The sequence below is a fragment of the Hemiscyllium ocellatum genome, chromosome 16 (genome assembly GCF_020745735.1).
Source record: "Hemiscyllium ocellatum isolate sHemOce1 chromosome 16, sHemOce1.pat.X.cur, whole genome shotgun sequence".
NCBI lineage: Eukaryota > Metazoa > Chordata > Chondrichthyes > Orectolobiformes > Hemiscylliidae > Hemiscyllium > Hemiscyllium ocellatum.
Window position 1 is genome coordinate 37,593,650 of NC_083416.1, and position 25,592 is coordinate 37,619,241.

Here is a 25,592-nt window from a genome sequence, read left to right on the forward strand (position 1 = left end):
CCCCCCCCCCCGCCCAAATAAAGACGTGATCTGCTACTCCCAATTTCTTTGCCTCCATCGTATTTGCTCTCAGGATGAGCAATTCTACTCCAGGGCATCCCATATGTCCACCAGATGAACGGTGCACTCAATTGCGTCTCCTTCATTTCCTACACTTCTGCCCGTGAACCCCATTCCCCTAACCACAACAAAGAATCCCCCGGATCCTCACGTTCCAACCCACTGATCTCCAAATCCAGCACATCATCCTCTGTCACTCTCGCCACCTACAGTCAGACCCCATCTTCAAAAATATATTTCCCTCCCAACTCCTATTTACATTCCATAGAGGCAATTCCCTTCACAACTCCCTCATTAAATCCACACTCCCCACTAACCCCCTCTCCACTCTGGCACCTTTTTCCCTGCCGTTGTAAGAGGTGAAAAGCCTACGCCCACACCTCCCTACTCGCCTCCATCCAAGGCCCGAAAGGATCATTTCAAATCCAGAAGAGATTTATTTGTGCATCCATCAGTCTCATTTATTGTATCTGGCGCTTTCAATGTGGTTGCCTTGACATCTGAAAGATCAAATGCCAATTTGCGGAACAGTTCAGGGAACATCTGTGCTCCTTAAGAAATAACCAATCCCACCTTCCCGCTGAATTGAACGATCTTACCTGGACCACAGTGTTTTCCTTCCCACTGTTCTTACCACATTGCTTCTTTCTCACTCTGCAACTGACAACCGTGCCATTTCAATCTTATCTCCGCTACTTCACTTCCATATGCTTCACTAATCCAATGCAGAAAATTGACATTAACTATCCATCATTATATTTTTGGCTGTCAGATATTTTTCTCTTTTCTGTACTTGCAGGAATCCATTTTTCCTACTATTTGTCAATATTTGTTTGATATTCCTTTTCCAGTAAAGGTATGACATTGGCTTACTACCATTCATCTGATGCTTCACCGTCTACTAACTAACGAAATATGTATTAGTCAGAATGTGATGGAATACTCTCCACATTGCCTATGTGGATGCAGTTCTATTTCAAGAAGCTTTATACCATCTAGAACACAATAGTCTGCATGTTTGGTGCACCACTTACCTCCTTAAAAAGTAATTTCCTTCACTCCTGATGCAGAGTGACAGACGTCTGTGTCATCTATAAGCTGCACTGCAGTGATATACCAAGGCTTCTTCAACTCCCAAGCCTGAACCTTCACTACCTAGAAGGATAAAGGCAGTAGTTGCATGGAAGCACCACAACTTGCAATTCCCCTCCAAGTCTCACACCATCCTGATTTGGAACAATCACTATTGCTGCACCAAGTTCTTGAAACAGCCTTTGTAACAGCACGCTGCGTGTCCTAAGATCTCAAGGTTCGAGAAGGCAACTCACACCTACCTTCTCCAGGGTAATCATTATTGATCAGTTGGTGTTGTTTTGGCAAGGGACATACGCATCCCATAAATAAACTAGCATCCTTAGATTACTTACAGTGTGGAAACAGGCCCTTCGGCCCAACAAGTCCACACCGACCCGCCGAAGCGCAACCCACCCATACCCCACGTTTACCCCTTACCTAACACTACGGCAATTTGGCATGGCCAATTCACCTGACCTGCACATCTTTGGACTGTGGGAGGAAACCGGAGCACCCGGAGGAAACCCACGCAGACATGGGGAGAACGTGCAAACTCCACACAGTCAGTCGCCTGAGTTGGGAATTGAACCCGGGTCTCAGGCGCTGTGAGACAGCAGTGCTAACCACTGTGCCACCCACTCATTCAAAACCCTTTTTTTTAGTCTCCTTGGAATCTTTAAAATACAGAGACAATTATGGCAGTAAGAGACCTGGTCCTCTGAATTAAATTAGTTAACAATATTTAAAACAAAAGAAATATTGGATTGTGATTTTAAATCATGTTTTGATATTCTATCTGATTTGTTTCTCAGGTAAATATTGAAGCAAAATGACATTTATTTCCCTGTTGCTTGTGATTTTATCCTGATTGTACTTCAGTAGCTCAATTTCCATCCTGACTTTGCTTTTTTTTTCATTGCTTCATAATCGTTTAGGGCATAAAGTGTGGTAATCCAACGCTAGTTAGAAAGTTGATTTATCTTTGATGAATGATAATGATATGTAATATTTTCTTTTTTAGGGTGTTCTTTCGAACATCTCCTCTATTACAGATCTGGGAGGGTTTGACCCAGTATGGTTGTTCATTGTGGTAGGTGGAGTGATGTTCATTCTTGGATTTGCTGGTTGTATTGGTGCACTCCGTGAAAACACATTCCTTTTGAAGTTTGTAAGTATGTTTAATTAAAACTTAAACCACACTTAACCAGTGTTAAAGTAAGTTATAATTAATTTCTTTGACTGTTCTCTCAATTTGTTATTTTTAAAATTATTTTCTCCTTTTTAAACAAATTTAATAGCAACAATTGTTTTCTATCAATGTTAATAGTTTAGAAAACAAACCAAATGGGGCATCCTCCAAAATTTTATTGAATGTTTTGTAAACTTTGATTTGCTCAATTCTGAACAGAATAATGTGCATTAACTTTATAAACATTTTTATAACTGGAAAAGTTAGTTTCCACGTAATCTCTGAAAAAACAAACTGCTTTAGCCAAGATATGTATTTGTGAGTTAACTTATGGTTGTGTATATTGCAATTCATTTCATCAAGGATGCCAACATGCATCCTTTTAGGTACATTCAGTTTATGTCTGAACATTGAGACGATAAAATCTGAACCAACAATTTCTATCATGTCTAGGCTGCACTGAATGGTTGATTATACCTATGCAAGTAAGTAACTTCTTTTCTGATCTTATCTTATTCAAAATTTTAATCAAAAGCTACTGACTTGGAGCTACCTTTTGGCTCCTTGTAGAAATCACTGTCAGCTACCTAAATTGATCCCGACAAAAATAAGGTTTTATTAAATACTAATTTAATGATTATTCCTGTAAAGCTGTTCAAAGCACATAAATAATTAAAAATTCTACTGCAGTTCAAACTCCTGTGCAGAGATGATAACATGGTGGGTTTTGTCACATGAATAATCAGACTTCTTAGATATTGTATAATTGGCTTATTTTGTATATTACTGAATTCCTTTTTAAAATTTTAGTGGGGAAATCAGAAATCACATGAACGTCTTTCTGCACTCCATAGAGACTGATTTTGTTTAAATTAAAAGCTGACACAGCTCAAAAATGCTGAAGGAACTGCTCAGTTTGATAAATCGTGCAAAAAGCAGATGAGTAGTTACCAATTTGTTATAAATGGTTAGGCTAGTTTTAATCGTCAAATAGTCTTTTTAAATGTTTTTATTTATGATCTAGAAAGAATAATGTTTTGCAAATTTGAGTGGCATTTCACTTTTTTGAAATATTGGATATCTTGTAGAGACATAAGTCAAATACATCACTTGAAAACTGCATGATTATGAGATACAGTTTGCTGTTTATTTCCTGACCTGTCCCTGAAAACATTTGAGGTAAATATTGACAATTTGAAGATAGTGGGAATTTGGAAATTGCAGCGCCAAGTCAGTAGCTTCTGATTAAAATTTTGAATAAGATTAGAAAAGAAGTTACTTATTTGCAATAGGTATATCAACCATTCAGTGCAGCCTAAAGACATGATAGAAACTGTTGGTTTAGATTTTATCGTCTCGACGTTCAGACAGGAACTGGATGTACCTAAAAGGATGCGTGCTGACACCCCTTTAAGGTGCCAACTCTGGTAATTGGCCCAGGAAGATTCCCGGATCCTGCATGAAAATCTGTGATTCTAGGTGACTGAGGAAACCCAGTGATCATCTGATATAATCACATGAGTCTCTGATACTCCCTTCATAATCCAGACACACACTCACTCCCACGCTTGCACTCACTTGCTCACACCCCCCACCCCACCCCGGGCAACATTTTATCCCAGACAATGTTCTTCACATGCACTCAGATTCATACTAGCAGACTAAAGTTATTTGGGACTTTTCAGATATCAGTAGAATATGGCAGCTAGAGCTGGAAAAGGTGCGTGTGGCGTCATAGAATCTCTGGACTGCTTCCTCTGATGTTTATTGTGCTGAAGGAATTTTGCTGAATCTTTCATTGGCAAGGAAAATTGAAGGAATGTATGCGCTAATGATTCCTGGTTAGTTTTGGAAACACAAGGTCCACTCACTGCGAGATTTAGACCTTTTTAGGTTGCCATAGCAAGTGCAGCTCAGTATGTCTTCCATGATTTTACTTTGTCTGAAGTGGTGGCAATGTTGCACTGTTGTCTTCAATAAACCAACAGGATATGTAAAATGTAGAGAACCATTTGGACTTGCATTGTTTTCAAACAAGGTTGCCAGTTTATTGTTCTGACAAATGTTATAATTGAAACACAAGTTTTATTTTCTTCATAGATATTGCTTGCATCAGTGTTCCCAGAGTAGTCTCTTTTAATTTGGCTTCCTATTTTTTTGGGGCACCTTTACCATTGTGTATGTTACTTATGGGAGAAATTGTTTGTAACAAACTTTAATCTCTATTTTAAATACTTTCAATTCTCTTGATTTTTCTAATGATTTTTAAATTAGCAGTTGTTGTTTGATATCAATGATTGTATTCCACATTCTTTTGACAATTTACTGCATTATTGCAGATTTGGTGATATTACCTTTATGTAATTTCTAAAATAGAGTCTGCAGTTAAAAACAGCTGTACAGTGAAGAGGTTAAGGTTACATTTTGAGCCAAGTGCAGGAATCTGAATCGATGGTTGAACTTTGCTGCAATGTACTGCATTACTGCTTTCAAATAGTTAGTTATATCTCGTCTGTTGATGCAGTGTTTACCATGAATGAGGCTATCATAACGAGCAGATAGCTTTTCCATTTCTCATCACTTCGATAAGTTTGTAACTGATTGTTCACATAATCTAAAACTCATCAGGATGTTTATTCAGTGATATGGCTTCCCAGTACAGCTGGCTTCCAGAGTAATTTGCACAACTGTCTTGCCTTACATGGGAATGTAGGCATTGCTGCCACGGCCAACGTTTGTTATTTATTCCAAATTGCCCTTGAGAAGGTGGCAATGGACTGTCTCCATGAAAGATTAGAGTTGTTGTGGCTTGGGTGCACCTATTATGCTACTGGAAAGGAATTCCAGGACCTTAACTCTATGACAGCAACGAAACAGATGTATAATTCCAAACCAGGATTGTTGGGTGACTGGAGGGGGACTTTGAGATAGTGGTGTCTCCTAATACCTGCTGTCCTTGTCCCTCTGGGTGGTAGAAGTTGCGGGTTTAAATATGTTGTTTCAAGATCCTTGATGAATTCCTGCTATCTATCGCATCCCTACAGTGTGAAAACAGGCTATGCGGCCCAACAAGTTCACACCGACCCTCCAAAGAGTAGCTTACCCCTCCCCCTCCATTATGTTTACAAGAATTGAAGAGGTGAAACTTGCATTGTTCAGTGACCTAGTTTCTAAAACCTAGTTTCTCTGCACTCTGAGTTAAAACCTGGGAGAGCTCCATAACCTTGGCTATGTCAATGCAACTGAATATCTAACTAGTGCTTAAATGTTACAAAAGTTTCTATCTTAACAACACTTTCTGATTAGTTTTTCTCAACTCTTTTAGCCTTTTACTCCCTCTTCTTTACCTCTTTTTTGAGGTTAATAGAATTGATACGTTTCACATTACTTAATAATTATTTTCTTATTAATGCTCGGCCAATGGGTGGACGCAAGCCAATTTCATTTATTTTCAGACAGAGATGGTCTAGCATGTCATGATGTAAAGTCTGTGGAATTATGACTTGTTGTCTATGAAGGTTATACTCATGGAGAGCTCTAGTTCTTCATTGTCCAAAACAAACGTAGTTTCTTGATGACCTGTTGGGTGTCTTGAAGCCATTTGCTGGTGATGATTTTTCTGAGCTGGTGGAGTTAGCCATTACCTGACAAGGTTTGCTGAATCTTCTCAGTTTGTTGGTAACCAAGCTCTGTGTGATTTGATTCAGTCTGGAATCTGTGTTGCTAACCAAGGGGTGAAAGTTTATTGGGGTAGACAGAAATGTGGAGTTGAGGTTTTAATCCTATCAGTCATGATCCTATTAAATATCAACAGGGGTTTGAAGTACCAAATAGCCTATTGAGATAGTAGGGTTGCTAATGAAAATCTGATTCCACTGGAGAAGTTGGGGAATGTAGAATAAAAGGGTGTGATCTTAGACCTGTGCCGTTTGAGAAATAAATGGCAAACATTTTTCTTACCAAAGGAGCTGTTGAGTCTAGAAACTTCTTCACCAAAAAGGCTAAGGTATTCATTTGAAACTGTTGGGACAGAGATTTTCACCTTAAGCTTCAGTATGACAGAATATGAAGCAAGGTGGTTAAATAGCATTAAGATGCTCTTCGGTCATGATCTAATTGAATGGTAGAACAGACTTAAAGGGCTTTAATGGTCTAATTGATATTTCTACATTTTAGAGAATTAAAGAATTCAGATAGAGAGGACAGATTGAAGTTGAATTTGTCAACTTACCGATGAAGTCAGCGAGTGAATTGTGAATTATTGTATTAATACATTGCTACACTTGGATGGCCAAAAATTTAAGATTGGGGGCAAGACATGTACTGGTAACTTGCTTAAAAGCTGTGCAGTGACAAGCTGCACAAAGACTGGTAATTTACCAAAGTGTTGAGAATCCGAATTCAATCATGGAATGGTTTGTGGAACTAGATCACAAGGGAATTTTTAAAAAGTATTACAAATGCTGAGAAAAAATATATTTCTACTTCTGTTTCAATCTTGATGGTCAACTAGAATTTGTGGGAAGGTAGATGTTTTACATCTGTACTTTCAAAACTGAAAAGTAAAAGCTAGTAAAATTTACAGCTTTGTTAATGCAAATAATATGTTGAAAAGATGCAGAAAGGTGGGATGTCAATTATGGTTATGATTGTTGGATGATCTTATTGAGCACGTTTTATTGCAGTGGTCCATCATTTAGAGAAACAAAACGTTCAAGGTACAAATGTTTGCGATCGGGATATCCCAGGAAAAGATAACAAAAATTCAATCAGCGGTGTATAAGCGTTGAGGAAAATCGCATTGCTTACTCTGAGTTCAGAAAATAAGCTAGTGTGGGATGTACTTATAAGAGTAAAGATCGCATTCTCAGGTTGAAAAAGATCACATTTTCAAGGAGTAAGTAAATTTAGAATAAGTGAAACGGAAGAGATGACCCAAGTTAGGGCACATGTTGGGTGAGATGGGAAATAAGCAATGGAACAAGAAACCAAAGTAGTGAACATGGTGGAATGAAATTGCCAGTTGTAGTTTTTGAAAAAGGAACTCTTAATCTCGAAAGCAGTAACAAAAAAAACCTTTAAGAATTTGAAAAAGTGGAGTTACTTTAACTTGATGAATTACTGATTGTACCATCAAGATTGGGAAAGGTTCAGTGGGAGGATTGAGAAAAGCTATAAGATATTTAGAAAGAGCAATAGAACAAGAAGATGGTACTGGAATGTGCATTTTGATAAGGTTCTGATTGCTAGTCATAATAGTGGGCTTTAGAAATTACAAGCAGCAATAAGGTTGTCTTGGGTACTGCAGGCTGTTGAAGCTTCCAGGTGGAAAGCAGAATTTGTTCAGAAACATCTGTGTAGTAGTTAAAATAAACAAAGAACTGCAGGAGCTGGAAATCTGAAACAAAATCAGAAATAGTTGGAGAAACTCAGGTCTGGCATCATCTGTGGAGAAAAAGCAAAGTTCATGTTTTGAATCCAGTGACCCTTTTTCAGAGCTTTGCCATCCAGATCAGAAAGAGGAAAGAGCTGGAACATGGACATGAAAATAAAAATTCTAATGATCAACATATTTGCATCCTAAGCATGAGCAGGGAAGTGAGAGTTGATGGACTTTTGATTTTACTTGAGAAAGTTGGAGTGTTCTTCAAGGCAGTCATGATAAGGATATGAAAAAATTTTGAAGAGAAACAGGCTATTCTTTAGTCTCTGCTGGTGTTTATATTTGCATTATTTTGTTCCCATTTCGTTTCCTTATCTCAGTTTTTCAGCTTTTTCTCTTTTCTGTCTTCTGCACCAGGATCAGTTCATCTGTTGCTGAAACCTGCATTTGTGACTTCATTATCTCTAGATTCAAATAATCCAATGCAATCTTGGCTAGTCTGTCATTCTTGAGGTAAACTTGAGGTCATCCACAACCCTAACTGCTACAAATTGAGGCAGAGTTATTGTTCCTTTATTACCACTGTTTTGAATTAAATTGGCTCCTGGTCAAGCAAAGTCTTGTTTTAAAATTCACATCTTTGTTTTCAGATCTCTCCATTGCTTTGCCTCTCCCTAACTCTTCAATCTCCTCCAACCCTGCAGTCCTCTTGTATTCTCTTGTGCCTAATTCTTCATAATTATTCCACCATTAGTGGCTATGCTTTTGAGTTGCTGAGGCTGCAAGCTCTAGAATTCCTTCTTTACACCTCTTCTCACCATTTCATTTTCTCCTTTTTAAGATAATTCCTAAAACATATGTGGCTTGGCATTATACTTTATTTCAAAATACCCCCATGAAGCATCTTGAAAAGTTTCAATACCTCAAAAAAAATTACAAATATAAAGTGTCAAAATTTCCTTTTGCAAATATCTAAGCAATCAATTATACCGTGACAGCAAGTACCAAACTAACCACTTTGGGTGAAGTTACTTTTTATATCCCTATTGACAAATTGATGGTCCTCTATTTAATTTTGGAAAATGTTTCTTAATATGCTGTATCTCTTGAAATTTTAAAGATGTCTATCAAGTTTCCTCTAAGTTCTGAAACAAAACAAAAACTGCTGGACAGCTTCAACAGGTTTGACAGCATCTGTGGGCAGAAAGCAGAGTTAACATTTTTTTCTTCCTACAGATGCTGCCAGACCTGCTGAGTTTCTCCTGCAATTTGTTTTTCTTTCGGATCTTCAGCATCTCAGTTACTTCTCCAAGTTCTTTTCTCTTCTACTTTTCTCTCTGTTCTAGTACCATTCCTGGTTTCTTTGCACTTTGAATGCTTCTCTTTTTTTAAACAATATGGAGGCCAGTGCTATGCATAGATATGGTCTAATCAGAATCCTCTTCATGTTAACATATCCTCTTAACCTCTAGAATTAAATTGCTAACTGCTTCAGCATTTTAATTGCATTGTTGACTCGCAGTGCTGCTTTTAACTTTTTTCAGCCATGTCAATAGGTCATTTTCCTCTTGTACCTTAATTACTTATTTACTGAGGCCCGAATGATATTTTTATTTACTTTATTGAAGTGACCATACCTCATTGGATACTAAAGTTCATTTCAGAGCTCATAAAATCGCTACAGTGTGGAAGCAGGCCATTCGGCCTATTTGAGTCCACTGTGACCATCCAAAGAGCATCCCACCCAGACCCACTCCCCTATCCTATCCCTATAACCCTGCATTTCTCTTGGCCAACCCACCTAACCTTCACATATTTTGAAGGGAACCCATGCAGACACTGGGAGCGTGGAGGCTCCATACAGACCATTACCTGAGGGTTAGATCGAACCCAGGTCCTAGAAGTGCCTCACGATCCAGTTTGCAAGATACATTCGTGAGGGTGAAGAGGGACATTTTCACAAAAGGATGTAATTAAAATAAACTGAGCTTCAGAAATAACAGGAATGATGAAAGAAGAAGAATTTAAGTGAAATTTTGGTGTCAAACAATTGAAAGATGGAAATTGGCCAAATTGGGGTAGGAGATGCCAAAATCTAATAGAGATACAGGTCAAAGTAGGAAGAATAAATTTTGGCATTCTAATGGCAGATAAAGTACTTTTGAAATATTTACCACTGCCATAATAATTTAGTTTTGAAGAGACTAATTTATTTTTGAAGGAGGAAACTGCCACCTTTTCGTTGTGCTTCCATTCTGTGTAGCTGTCGGTCAATTGGTCTTAGTAACATAAACAGAAATTTCCTATTTTCTTGTAAATAATGAATGCCATTTATTATTTCCTGCTGTTAAAATTGGACTTGTGAAATATGCAGGGTGCTTTCATTAGCAGTGAGTTAAAACTGATTTCAATTCTCTACATGGGAAAGTGTCAACGAGACATGCATTTATAAATAAATAAAAGGCATGTTACATAAAGGTGTGAATATTAAAATAAGTTATGTACTCTGTTCTTTAACTTCTATTTTCAGTTCACTAGATACCTTTTAAATTAGATTTAGATAATTTCTAAAATTAGCTCTGAATTAATGGGAAATAGGGTGAGATGGAACAATAAGTGAGCAAGAACAATTTTGTTAAATTTGTTATTTGTCATAATTTGGGGGACCAATTACACTATGTATATATTTTCTTTTTCAGTTTTACCAGTTTGTGTTTTTCGCATCGAAAATGCAGAAATTATAACATTTGAAATTTGTGTGAAAATATTTTGTGCTAACTGGAAAAAACCTGTCACATTTCTGAATTTACAATATATTTTGTAAGGTGAATTCCATTAAAACATTGTTTTTTCAGTTTTCAGTATTTTTGGGTCTAATTTTCTTCTTGGAGTTGACGACGGGAATACTTGCATTTGTCTTCAAGGACTGGATCAAGGACCAGCTCAACTTATTTATCAACAAAAATGTTCAAGCTTATAGAGATGACATAGATCTTCAAAACCTTATTGATTTTGCACAGGAATATGTAAGTAAATATAAATCATCCATGTATTAGGTAAAATTGATAGGTCATTTCATAAACTTGATAAAACGGGCACCTAAAATAGCATGGCAGTAATTTCACTATAATGAAGTTTTATTTATATCATAATGCATAGATATTTTTAATCAACTTGTCAAGACAAGAATCCAAGCCTTCTAGCTCAAAGGTAGGGGCAACAATGCTCAATATCCTCTTACCACATGTACGCTTACCATGTAGGAATTAGGTTAAAACTGTTTTGACATTTATAGATGCAGCAAATGAAAATAAATATTGGAGAGATGTATCAGTAGAGTTTGCTTTAGCTTGAAATAAAATATTACTTGTCATTTCCCTATTTTGTAATCTTTGTTAAAAGATGCAAAGGTCTTTGCATTCATCTGACTTTCCAGTTGAATTTCATCATGGATTTGCAAAATAGGTTGAAAAACAATTTGGCTGTGGAAGTACAGCAAACTTTATTTTAACTGGCAAAGATTATATACCTGAAATGCCAGCAGTTAACCGTATTATCGAGATCTCCATGATGTCTAAGTAGTCAGTTAAGAACGCGAGTGAGAAGTGGTAAATTTTAGCTAAGGCAAAGTTGCATTCTTATTTAACTTATTTATGCATAAACAAAATAAAACAGTGATGTGTATGCCTCCTGCATTACGTTTCTAATATGTAATGTGCGTTTCTACTTTGATTATGTGGACCTTTTGATCAACTCTAAGACTTGATTAACTAGCTTGCTCCTGGTCCCACAGGTGCTATTTAATAAAAACTTTGCCATAAAATGTTGAGTGATTTGAAATAGGTTGTTTGAATTTGTGATAGACAGTCCATAGTAGTGTCGTCCAGTAGCATTTCAGTACGAGCCAAAATTGTAGTGATCATGTCATCCTAATTACTACATGATGCAAATTGTATACAATATTAGTAACTCAAAGGTTTATTGTTTTGAAAACAATTTTGTGATTTCAAATGGTCAGCATTTAACACATGTACTTCCTGCCAGAGCTAGGAGAACCAGTCAAGGCACCAGGATTGAATGAAATGTATTCAACGATATTGAGGAAAGTGAGAATAGAAATTAGAGTAACATGCAATAATTTTCCAGGGAATGGGAAACTGTAGCTGAATCATAGAAAAATCATAGAACCCTTACAATGCTGGAAGAGGTCATTCAGCCCATCAGGTCCTGCACCAATTCTACGAAAAGCATCCCACCCAGACCCAGCTACTGACATTATCCTTGTAATCCTGCATTTTACCACTGTTAATCCACCTAGCCTGCACATTACTAGTCTATGTGGACTTTTTAGCATGGCTAATCCACTTAACCTGCATATCTTTTGTTATTGGGAGGAAACCCGGATCACCCAGTAGAAGTTTATACAGAAGTCTATGGAGAACGAGCTAACTCCACACACTGTTACCCAAGGTTGGAATCGAACTCATGTCCCTGGCACAGTGAGGCAACTGTGTTAATCACTGAGCCAGCATGCTGCTCTTGTTTAACATTACACTCTTGTCTGAATAAGAGTGTAAGGATAAGCTGCACAAGAACAGACCAGTCCAACTTCACTGGTTTGAAAACTTCCTGAAACTTTCAGGGCAAAATTAATAGTTATATGGACAAAAACAGGTTTTTTAAGGAGAGTCTGCATGGATTTCACAAGAGAAAATCATGTTCAAATCACCTACTGGCAAAGGCAGGACTGAGCATTGATCAGGGCAATGCTGTTAATATATACATGAACTTCCAGAAGGTGTTTTGATATAATGCCACAAAACAGGCTTAAGCAAAGTTAGAGTTTATGGATTAAAATCATGAGGGACATGGATTAGGTGAATGGCAAAAGTATTTTCCCTAAGGTAGGGGAGTTCAAAACTGAAGGGCATACTTTTACATTGAGAGGAGAAAGATTTAAAAGGGACCTAAGGGGACCAGAGTGTGGTTCAATGTGTGGGATGGACTGCCAGAGGAAGTGGTAGGTACAGGTACAGTCACGGCATTTAAAAGACATTTTGGACAGGTATATGAACAGGAAAGGTTTAGAGGGATATGGGCTTAAAGCAGGCAAGTGGGACTAGTTTAGTTTGGGAAACTTGGTTGGCATGGATGAGTTGGACCATGCAGTATGACTCTACGACTGTATAAAAGGGATAGTGGCAATATGGATACAGAATTGGCTCAGTGATAGAAAAGCGAGGGTAATGGTTAATGGATGTCTCAGGCAATGTTACTTGCAGGGGTCCATAGGTCAGTAATGGGTCTCCTGCCTTTTCTGTTGTACGTAAATAATATAGATTTTGGGGTACAAGCACAGTTTCAACATTTGGGAATAATACAAACATTGAAACCTTGTAAACTGTAGAGGAGGATGTTGTCTTCAAAAGGACCTAATTTTTTGTTTGGAGTCTGTTGTTCCGTGGCAGATGAATTTCATTGCGAAGTAAGAGTTCATACATTTTGGAAGGAAGACTCTTTAGAGACAACATAAAATAAAGTGAACAACTCTAAAGTGTTTGAAGGAGCAGAGGGACTTGGATGTATATGTATATAAGTCAATAAAGGTGGCAGGACAGGTTGAGAGAGCATTTAATACACCTACTGCTTTATCAGTAGGGTGTACAGTACAAGAGCAAGAAGATTATGTGAACTTGTATAAGATATGAGTCCAGCCTTAGCTGGAACATTAGGCTCCACACTTGAGGAAGATTGCGAAGTTATTAGAAGTTTTATGATGGGGAGTTTTAACAACAAAGATACGTTGAGAGAGTTCTAACTGTTTTGTCTTGGAGAAATAAAGGCTGATAGAAGATTGGTTTGAAGGATTCAAAATTGAGTGGGCTCTGGACAGACTAATTGGGGAGAAAATGTTCCCACTTATGAAAGGATTAAGAACAACAGCACACGGGTTCAAAATAATTAAACGAAGCAAAGTGATATAAGGGAAAATCTTTCCAGAGTTTTGGGATTGGAATGTGATGGACGCAGGCATTCAAAAGAGAATTAGGTTTCATTTTAGATAACATTGTGCAGTGTTACAATGAGAATGTAGGGCAGTGGCACTGTTTAGAGAACTGGAACTGAAAGGGTGAGCCAAAAGGCCTTCTCCTGAGCTAAAACAATTCTGAGAATCTGTAAACTTCAAAGGGACTTTTCCATCCACCTACTTTGCAAAGCGAGCCTTTTTACAGCCTTGGAATGTGGTGACGCTTAAATTAAAAGTTCTGTTTCTGGTAGTGTGCTATGTTTTGCTTTAAATACGTTTTTCTTCCAGATGAAACTATTTTAACTATCAGAATTTATATGTGGAGTCTTTGAGAAGAAAAAGAATTGTGATCTTTGTACATTGACCTCTGTATTCTGAACCTTGCATATGCTCTGTTGCCTGGCATTTCTGAACACAGTTGGGTATTTATTTCACCTTTTGGCTCATGGCCGACCTTCCTTTTAAGCCATCCTTTCAATCATTTAATTCATCCAATGTATCAATATGAAAGTTGAACCTGCTGGGATGTCGCTGCACTGCTCCAGCTTACCAACATTGCACATTTCAACTGTCATTTAGTAATCCTTCAGATTTGACTGCTGTTCAGGCAGCTCAATTATTTTGAGGAAACCATAAGCTACTAGTTCAACATAACCAAATTATTCAGTTAGCATTCGCTATGACACTAGATTCGCCAGTAAGGTTCCAACGACTGTCCTTGGTTTCAGAGCATCCCTGTAGTTGTCCACATATTTAAATGTAGATAATATTTAAAATCATTAAACACATCCAAAAAAGAATTTGAATGCTGAAGGCAAAAACTAGTGGACTATTCTTTCTTTGAACATGTGGCCCATCAGCTTCCAGGCCTCTAAAAACTGGAGCATTGAATTATATTGTAATAAATATAGTCACAGTCTAACTGATGCGTGACACTAATTCAACAGAAATGTGGTTGATCCTTTCTTACACAGAAGGATGACTGATAGTGGTCGAGTGAGTGATACTCCTACTCATACCCACATTTGTAACTTCAAGTTAACTCAGTGTTATGTGCATTTGAAAATGGCAGTTGCAATTTTCCACATGAGGCAAGTGTTGAGTGTATTGGACAATACAACTCTAGAATTGGACATTAGTGAGTATATATTCTTTTTAATTCAAGAAAATTGACATATAAATCACAAAAATATACTGTAGATGTTCTTTTGAGGTTGTTTCAGAAATACATATCGCTGAAGTAAAATTAAAGGTTTGTTCATAGTGGGTGGCACAGTGGTTAGCACTGCTGCCTCACCGCGCCAGAGACCCGGGTTCATTTCCCGCCTCAGGCGACTGACTGTGTGGAGTTTGCACGTTCTCCCCGTGTCTGCGTGGGTTTCCTCCGAGTGCTCCGATTTCCTCCCACAGTCCAAAAATTTGCAGGTTAGGTGAATTGGCCATGCTAAATTGCCCGTAGTGTTAGGTAAGGGGTAAATGTAGGGGTATGGGTGGGTTGCACTTCGGTGGGTCGGTGTGGACTTGTTGGGCCGAAGGGCCTGTTTCCACACTGTAATGTAATCTAATCTAATCTTCTGCTTTTGAGCCATGCTATTCATGATCTGGGAATGCATAATATTAGTACTGGCTACACAGAAATAATTGTATTTGCATATATCTAGTTTTTTAAAAAATTTCATGTGAGAGCATGGAGTTCAGTGTGGACTGAAGCGCTGTGATCCTTTGCAGTTTAGCCATCGAGGGCCTATCAAAGTATGCCTTGTCAGCTGCCTTCAGACGTGTCTCATTGTTGCTCACCTTTCTGCCATTTGTTACTGGGAGAACAGGAAATAATTAACTCCCTAGCATGGATTTTAGCAGTTTCCCAGACAATGGATGGGTTATTGGCTGAGCCTGAATTAATGTCTAAAAAAAGCCCCGAATTCAGAAAGTAATTCAGTAAATTTGTTATCCTGAAGGACGAAGAGATCCAGTCGCCAATGCCTCAGACCTATCGTTGTGTCCTTAGTCCTGACCAATAAATACACTGGAGCATGATCAGAAGTAGTGATATTGCCAATTGTACATGACAACACTGAGCCCAAATGCACTGCAGGAGTCAAAAAGAATACAGAAGTCAATGTACCAAGATCACAATTCTTTTTCCTCTCAAAGACAACTATGAGGGAGCTTACCTGTTTGAGCATGGGGACAAGCCGGGCAAGTACTTAGTGTATCTTGCCAGGAAAGGGAGTATTTCCCAAGGCATGATCTTGATCAGGGAAGACACTGGAAATTTAACCCATGATTCTAAAAGGATTAACGTGGCATTTCAGAAGTTTGAAAATTGAGAGGATGGGCGAGTTAGAATGGAGTCGTTTTTTTTAAAAGAGTGTGGACCTCCTGGGAGTGACCCCTGAGCAAGAGTCGATCCTCAATGCCCCGTAGTTGGTGCAAGGCAGCTTCAGAATGGAAAGGCACCTGCTCCTGACAGACCTCCCAGTGAGTTTTGTAAGGAAGCTATACTGTCAGTATGGTTAATGATTCACATATCTGTGGCTGCCTCCCACCACCTTTGAGAGGCAAACATCTCTCTTATTCTTAAAAAAAGGGGAAGGCCCTGGAGGACACTGCTTCCTATAGGCCCATCCCACTCCTGAATGTCATTGTCAAAATCCCATCTAAGACACTTGCACTTAGATTAGAAACTGTGTTGCCTTCCAACATTAAGGAGGATTCAACGGATTTTATAAAAGGTTGTAGATCATCAAATAATGTCAGGAGGTTGCTTAATATGATCCTGAAAATGCCTTCTCCTGAGGACTAATCTCGGTTTCTCTTCAGATGGTCACAGGAGGGCTTTCTCTACTTAGGTATATTCATCACTCCCGTCTTTGATTGGCTATTTAAAATCAATTTTGCCCATTTACTTGACAGAATCAAGCAAGACCTTTGAAGATGGGAGGTGCATCCGATCTCTTGGTTAGGTCAGGTAGCCCTCATTAAAATGAGCATTCTCCCCCCATCTGCTGTGTCCTATGCGAATGCTGCCTCTGCTTTTTACTAAGCAAACATTTAGAAGACTGAACAGCTGGTTCAGTTCCTTCATCTGGTATTGTAAGTGACCCCTTATTAAACTGACAAAACTGCAGCTACCACACAGACGGGGAGAAGTGGATTTTCCAGATATAAAAACTATCAACTAAACTCTTTGCTACCTTATGTGAATGACTGGGCCTGGGGTGGGGGGTATCCTCACTCACTATTGTTGGACATTACAGCATCTCAGGCAAGATGCTCCCTTACTAGCTTGCAGTTCTGGGACAAAATGAAGACCGTTAAGGAATATTGTCTTGGCCCCATAATTATTAATACTGTTAAGGTGTGGAGGGCCATACGTCAGAGTGAGGGCAATATTGCCAAAATGTCCTTTTTTACGCCCATAGTTGGTTTGCTGGGTTTTCAGCATGGACTCAGGGTTTAAACACTGAGCAGCTAGGGGTGTGCCTTGCCTGGGTGACTTATTCGAGGGAGACATACTGATGTCTTTTGACCGGTTGGCTCGGAAATATGAGTTGTCCAGTAGGGACCTCTTCTGTGTTTTTTTTCAAATTAGAAATTTAATACAAAAAAGAGACCACGCTTCTAACTGACCCTTATAGATCTGACATGAAGAAGAGGGTACTGAGTGCTGAGAACACGCTTTCTGTCGGCAATTTCCCTTACCTGTTGGGAGAGGGTCCCTTGAACTCCGAAGGGCTCTGTAAAGTGTGGGCGAGAGAGCTGGACATTGAGATCTCCTCTAAAGTATAGGAGAATATCTGGGAAAATATAAGAAGGATCTCGAGTTACAACAGGACACGCTCACAGGCTGCAGGCACACTGGAGCGATGTGATAGGTGAAATAGAATCTTGGAGACAGAGGTGGGGATGGACCCAGTATCTCCTCTTCTTGGTCTTGTTAACCCACTTCCATCAGATGCACACAAAAAAAATAGCTTTTCGGTATCCTCACTTCGTGTGTAAGAAAGAATATTCTATTGGAGGTGAGCATGTGAAAACCCCCTGGGGTTATCGGGCTGGCATAAGATAGACATGGAGCACACCCCATTGGATTTTCTTACAAGTGTGTACCATAAAACAGAATTTTTATAAAACGTGGCAGCCCTTTTTGGACTACTTGGGTACAGATTTGTCTGCCATACTAATAATGGCCTTTATATAGCTATGACAATTCTGTTTAATGCGTTTGGTGTGCAGAGAGGAGAAACGATGAAAACATGAGTATGTATAAATTTATGCTGTCGAGGGCTACTTCTATGGTTCGTTGAGCTGTATTATTATTATTACTGTCATTTTTTATAGTTACTAGTTATTATTTAGTTAATTTTGCAATTTGTTGTTTTCTTTGTATTTTGTATTTTTGTAATATTCAAAAAATTCTTTAATTTTTTAAAAATCCGTTTTCATCAAATCACTTCCTCCAATGTGTTCTTTCCTGGACTGTATAACTATTCAGTCTTTTTTATTTACAATTTTTCAGTCTTTTTAATGTGTCACAAAGCTGTCCTTTTTCTAAAAGCTGTTCCTTCTTCTCAAACATACTGAGTCCTTGATTTTTTTCAGAGGGGTCAACAGCCCAGGTTCCGAATTGGCTGGATTGTTACTGCGATGAAAAGGATATTGGGAGGCCTTTTTGTTTATATGTAAGCAAATGGGTATTCAGGCCAAAGCTTTTATGTTTTAGAAATAACCTATATAGTTAATGTGGGGTGTGGCCAGTTCTCTAGCTGTGCAGTTCAGTTCAGCAGTTGTGTGTGAGAAGAAAGGCTGCTAGAGTCAGTCAGTTGAGACTGGAACTTCGCTTTCTCCTTTTGCTCTTCTAACTTCGATCCATAAGCCTCTGTTTCAGTTTTACTGTGTTTAAGGGATTTGTTTATTGTTTGTTGTGTATTTTTGGAACAGGATAAATAAATCTTATTGGATAGACTGAGTTTTGTGTGTATTCTGTTCTGTTCTGTTCTGTGTTTCATTCTGTAATTTTGTGAATAAATTTTTGTCTGTTGTAAAACCTGGTAGTCAACCTAGCTAGCTTACTCTGGATAATTTTCCCTGTACACTTACTGAACCAAATAGCAAAGTTATGCCTGGGCTGCCCTGCTTAAGAATGTTTTGAGTGGTCTGGCCTAGTCCATAACAAATGTTTAAGGCTGTCATTACTATTTTTTTTTTGTCAGCCCCATTTTTGATTTCTGGTTGTGTTCTAAACTACACATCTTGCTCCTCTTCTTTTATCCTCATTTTAATAATAGGCAGATTTAAAAAATGTAAGCCCTGGTCAGGCTGCTGGTTCAAATCTTGAATGCCCTTATGAACTGTTATTTTTGGCTCTCCATTTGTGGACTAAGATAGGAAGTCAAAATTGTTATCTGCTTTTCCATTCAAAAGCTGGTAGTATCTTAGATGGAGAAGCAAAAGCAGTTCTTTCTCTGGCTGTATTGAAGGTGTAAATTAATTTATGCATTGAATGTGATCTGGTTGTTCTAGTGTTGTAATATTAAAAGTTGGCACTGAATAGCGTTGGAGCATGCTTTTTTAGATGGTAGTGTGTTAGTTAACATGTAGTGGTTTTCACTCACCATAAGCATGGGACAATTGTTGGTTTCAAATTTGTGAAACTGCAAATGTCCAATTCTTAATCTAATCCTGTAATGCAAATTGAGATCTAGCAGCTGAAGTGCCTGGACCTGTATTCATTTTTAATCCCAAAATTGGGTTTTTTAGTGACATTCACTTCAAGGTACACCATTTCTAAAATTTTTTTGTCTTGTAATGGTTTATTTCTGAAGTAATAGAATCTTCATGCAATGCTTTTTAGTTAAGAATATCATTTAAAATGTTTTCATGCGATATCTGGCTCATCCAAATATAGATTTATGCAAACTTTTTGCTCACGAATGCAATGCAAATGAGATTTGAAAAGTATTTTAAGTTATGAATTGTCAGCAACATTACTCCACAAAGAATAATGCAAGTTTGTTGAAAGAAACTTCTCAATGCAACATATTAAATGGTTTGTGGGATTAGATATAAAATGTTTGTTAGTTATGTCAAAGTTCAATATAGTATGTCTGCCAATTGGAATTGTTATAACCCATGCAAAGAACAATAATTTTTCAGCAGAATTTTGAACTTCCAGTGACCGAGAATCACCCAAGGTTTCAAGTTTTAAGACTTTTATTGTAATTCAAAAACTTTTTAAAAAAGTGACTAGACGCTATATCAATAGACAACTTATGTTTGAAAGTACAAAAAGGTTTAGCATTAATTTCTCAAATGATTGAAATCCCTCTCCATTGTTATACCGTTCGCCTTGTGTCGATGCTACATTCATAAAGAAACAGAAGTGATTTTTAGCTCTCGAAGGCTTTGCCACCTTTTGATGTCTCTAACTGAGTAACTGCTAATCCCCTCACTTTTATTATGAGGGATTAATGGAAAGTCTTCCCCTAACCAAAACTAGATCGTTTCCAGGCACATTTTAACCATCAAAAACTTGGTTCCTTCAATTTGGGTGTGTCATCACAACCACATTTTGTGTGGTGCAGATTGGAGACTTGCTGCACTCTTGCAAATTTCACACTTGTGAAGTTAGAAGTACGCTCAATTTGAGGAAGCAACATTTGAGTGTTTTGTAAGGAAGTATGTTTTTAAATTCAAAAATGTTTGCTTCAATAAGACTAAAGCAGTTTAATATATGAAATGCAAATTAGTTGCAGTGGTAGTTTATTTTCTGATGAAGTAAACTGATTTAGAATATCATGGTTTAATTTTTGAATAAATATAAAGGATGTTCAGTGTGAGTGATGGAAAATGCTTTATCTTATTCGTGATGTGGAAGTGCTGGCATTGGACTGGGATAGACAAAGTTAAAAATCACAACACTAGGTTATAGTCCAACAGGTTTACTTGGAAGTACAAGCTATCGAAGCTGATATTGTCTGTCCTTGATTAAACATTTGGTTTTCTTTCCCAAAACAAAACCTCAACGACTATTCTTGTCCTTTTCTGATAACAACTTTGATGAAATTTCATGGTAAATAATTTGTTATACCAGCACAAATGATATAAGCTGCATCAGATTTTTGCTAACTTGCTTTCCTATTAGAAGATGGAGAGAATTGAAATAAATTCCCTCTTCCAACCCTGCAATACTCTGGAAGCAAGTTACAAATTTCTAGGAGTACCTTCTATCTTCAGCAGGTTTCATATAATTGAGCTTTATTTATTTTCCATTTCTAGCGCACTTTAGTGTCAACGTATTTCAAGGCTGGCTTCGTAGTCTTATGCTTTAATGGGGCTAATTATTTTATTCTTGTTTTGTCTTTTTAGTGGTTGTGCTGTGGTGCTCGAGGACCCATTGACTGGGACTTAAATATCTACTTTAATTGTACAGATTTCAACCCAAGCAGAGAGCGATGTGGTGTTCCATTTTCCTGCTGTATTAAAGACCCTGCGGTATCAATATTGTATACATTTGTGATAAAATTAACTGTTGTAGATTATGGCTAAGTTTGCGAAACAACATTGCATCCATGAAATGCAAAAATAACTGGGGTTCAAAGTCTTTACAAGATCCAAATTCTTGAACTTTTTACCATGACAGATGATTGAGCCTCCTTGCATACAAGTAATTTATAATCTTTGTTTAGTGATAAAGCAATGCTGCTATAGTTCACTTTTTAATGACCCTGCATTGAAAGCAATTTAATCTTTGTCTTTCAGTAGGGTAAATAGTCCCATCTCATTAAATTAAGAGTTTGAAATTATTGCCACATACTAAAGTGCAGGAACTTAATTAGATGCTGTGATACTAAATTAGCTTGATTGCACTTCTGAAACATTGCTGTCATTGTGAATTGAAAAACAAACTTCCAGGGTTCAATATAAATTGTAATCTGGAACAAAAAATGAAATTTGAAAATTGGAAAACTTTTAATGATACTAGCGTTCATTACCCAACTTTAAATAGAAGTCTGTACTTCATATGTATTTTTGTTTCTATTTGTCACCTATGCTGATGCATTGAGGGTTTTACTATGATAAAACTGCACATCGCTATTTCATACTAATACAAATTTTTAAATTTATTTCACCTGTAACGTACAATATTCCTCCTGTGAAAGAATGACATTATAAACTTTTCGACTGTTTATCTAAAAGATGGATTATTTTGTAGTGATTATGTGCTGTACAAATAACTTGTCACTCTATTGATGCTGATTCTGTAAAAATCTCAATCAAAACCCTGTGTTCCTCAGTGGAAACTTCAGCTCTGTACATTTCCTGAATGTACAGCAATTTTGAAAGCTTGCGCATTTAAAGTTAAAGTTACACCAGAATTGGGATTGCAGTCCTCAGTCTTGGCGATTTTACGATGCACTGTTTGTTTATTTCGACACTTACTTTGGAGATAAATTGGTTTACATCAATTTCCACTTTTTTTACACGTTCTAGTGTATTCTAATGTGATTGTCAGAAAATTTTCTTATACCTTGCAAACGAGAAGATCGACATAATCTTCAGCGTAACTTAGTATTTATGTTTATAGTCACTGTCATCACCTCTTTATGAATAGATTGCATGCAGTAGGTGAGGTTTGGACTACTATAGTTGTGTAATGCAAAAGCCTTGGATGGGAGCTCTGAAACAGACACCTTCAAAATCCAGACTGGGATAGAGCAATGTTGTAGGATGGCTCCCATGTTATTTTTAATTTTATTTGATAGTGGCTGTTAATTTTTATCAAAGATAACTCCTATCCGGTGTCACAATTAAACACTGCTTAGATGTAAAATGGATCAACCTCTGTCACCTTATGTAAAAACTAAACTGACCATTATAGATAAATAATCTACGATAAGCAGATTAGCCCTCTGCCATCTATAATACAAGTCCTGATGGCCAAACAATAGTTAGCCCATCACCAGTGTTCCCTGGATTGTGTTTGAGACTCATTAATGCTGGAGAAATTCCATCAGCAGTGCCTCTGTTGCATCCTCTAGATTCAACTGGAAGACTGTCTTGTGAATACTAGCATTCTTATTGAGACCAGCTCCATAAACATTCAGGCAAACCCCTGCAAATTCAATTTTGATGGAAGGGATACTTTATCCAACTAGCTGAACAGCAATTCCCCTATCTCTGTGTCCTGTTTTTCAACTCTCGAATGGCCAGTATCATAGGGAAAGGCAGAGAAAAGACTTCAGAAACACTTTGATGTTTTCCTTGAATCTTAGCAGCATTGACATTAGTGACTGGGAAGAGCTTGTTACCAGTCATTAAGACTAGTGATAACTGTCCATCAAGCCTTATTGCACTTTGAGATACAACATTTTATTGTTAAGCACAGCAGCAGTTGATACGAAAAGGAAGTTAATGCTTTAGTCTGATTCTACCACCATATAGGGCAACCCTATTCCATTTACCAAAATGCTGTGGGTCGAGAATTAGCCAACCCACAACATTGAGTAATGTTTTTGAAGCAGAGCGACCATTAGCAGGTACTTAAAAAATAAACTATGGTGCTTCCTGAGAGTTCTGCCTTAATCAGCATATTGCTTGGTTCTTAATTAGATGAACCAAACTAAGTAATTTACTGAAATATGCTGTGACAGTGAATCTTTGAATAACACTTTATTTTCTTTAACTTCTGTAGGAAGATGTCATCAACACTCAGTGCGGATATGATGTTCGGTTGAAAATGGTAATTGCAATTCAATTCTTGTTGAAGGAAGAGACAGATTACAGTTTGTGCTTGCTTTATTATTGAGGTCAAATGACCAACATTTCTTTCTTTGGGAAACAGATGTTCGTATTGTTATAGTTTCACAGGAAGATTGTGTGCACATTTCATATGTTTTCAGGTTTTATCCTAAAGGTTTTCATTTCCTTTTTCAGTATTGTTTAAAGAGATTAATACTGAGTGAGCTGGAAATTTCTATCCTTCTGAGAAAAAAATATGCTTTGTAGTGGAAGAACAACCTACTACGATACATTTTGTTTACAATGAAATAAAATTCAATGAATTAATTTGTGTTTTTATATTTTTATGTAATCCTCACTAAAAAGTGTTGAAATTGAGGAAAATAAGTTTTCCTCTAGCCCAAAAACTGGGCTACAGAACAGTTTTTGCACAGCATGTTTAATTGAGCATATCAGGTTAAAATTTCAGAACACGTTGTGCTGCATTAACCCAAGATCTGAAGAACACGCCTTTTAATTAAACTATTTTCCAAGCCAGCATCCTATTGTGTAGCTTAGCAATATTGCCAATCTAGCAGTGACTTCAATTGTCGTAATATCATAGAATCTCTAGAGTATGGATGAACTAGGGACAGAGACAAATACAGGGACAAAACATTCTCAAATATTTGTAATCAGTAGGTAGGAAATGATAATTTCTGTAAAATACAATCACAGTACAAGAATAAATCCATACGTTTGTACAAGACATCAGTTGCACTACAATTAGTTAGCCATTAACAATTTTGGGAATCCCATCACAAAAAGATTATTGATGATGTAGAGAACATACAGTCTAACTTGCCTGGGATTATATGAGGTGTGGAAATATAAGCATAGAAGAGACTGGAATAAAAGAGAGTATTAATAGGGCTTCTAAAACAATGATAGTTTAGCTACTGAATACATAAAGACTACTTTTTGGGAAGCCAAATTCTACAAAATTTATGGTTCTAAGTCAAACCTGATATGGTGATATAATAATATAACACTTTTATAGTGAATGGAATTTTAAAATAATAGGCTTACTTTTAATACATTTAACTGAACAAAGGACTTTGGAAATGCCATTTTTTTTTCTAACCATTAAACAATTATCTATTTAATTGTAATAGCCTGATTAATATTGAGTTGTCACCAATGCTTTTCACGGTTCATTATGAAATTAGTTGACAGTAGAAATTGTTGGTAAAGAGAAAATTCTGGCTTTGTTAGGGCATTCAATTTCCTGATCGTCTTGTACACTTTGGGCTTGCTTCAGAAATAATTCTCTATCTCGGTCTTATTGCCAACTTGATTATCAAAATCTTTGAGGGTTTTACGGGTGAAAAGCACCTCTTAAATGTTGTAGATGTGTCTTGAAAAACTTTTGATCCCAACAGTTCTGTCCCAGTCACTCAACTAATCCTTGTTGATGCAGCCATTTGGTGTTTCCATGCGTATATAATTTTTTTCAGAGCAGACTTTTAAGCCTTTCCTCAGTGAAGAAGCACTCATTGCTTAATTGGTTAACTGCAAACCTCTCCAACCACTTTTCAGCCACTGAATGTTCTATCCCCACTCTCATTGACCGACTCTTAATATCTTCACAGAATTGATCACTTTGTCAGAGTAGAGGTCTGGTACAAAAGCAAACTAATCTAATCCACTTTAGTTTACATACATATCCAAATATGGGAGAGCTATTACACAGTTCTTCTCAAAAACCTTAGCTTATATCCATAAACCTTTCACGATGAAAAATTAGCCTACTTTTAAAATTATTACCGTTGACAAAGTTGATTTTTTTTGTTGTAGGAAATAGATCAACAAGATTATATTTATACCAAAGGATGTGTTGGGCAGTTTGAGAAATGGTTGCAGGAAAATTTGATAGTAGTTGCTGGAATCTTCATTGCGATTGCTTTACTACAGGTAAGCAATTGTTTTACAGAAAGTACAATACAAAAATAAGAAAACAAATGTGTTACATACATTTTTTGTGAAGAAAACTAGTCTCCCTGCAGGAGACTTCCAGTATTTGCATTGTTTTTCTAGCTGATGAACTGAAATCTGTATGTAGTTATGTCTCAATA

At 37.2% G+C, this 25,592-nt stretch overlaps 1 protein-coding gene across 3 annotated transcripts in view; it reads left to right on the forward strand.

Moving 5' to 3' along the window:
* LOC132823192 (tetraspanin-17) overlaps window positions 1-25,592 on the forward strand; it is a 49,017-nt gene that overhangs the window by 21,901 nt on the left and 1,524 nt on the right. The window contains exons 3-7 of one of the 3 annotated variants that reach the window (XM_060836785.1): window positions 2,156-2,302; window positions 10,562-10,732; window positions 21,106-21,231; window positions 23,432-23,479; window positions 25,315-25,431. In XM_060836785.1, the coding sequence (XP_060692768.1) occupies window positions 2,156-2,302; window positions 10,562-10,732; window positions 21,106-21,231; window positions 23,432-23,479; window positions 25,315-25,431 (609 nt within the window). The remainder of the gene's footprint in view (window positions 1-2,155; window positions 2,303-10,561; window positions 10,733-21,105; window positions 21,232-23,431; window positions 23,480-25,314; window positions 25,432-25,592) is intronic. The other 2 variants (XM_060836786.1, XM_060836787.1) reach the window with 2 other exon arrangements.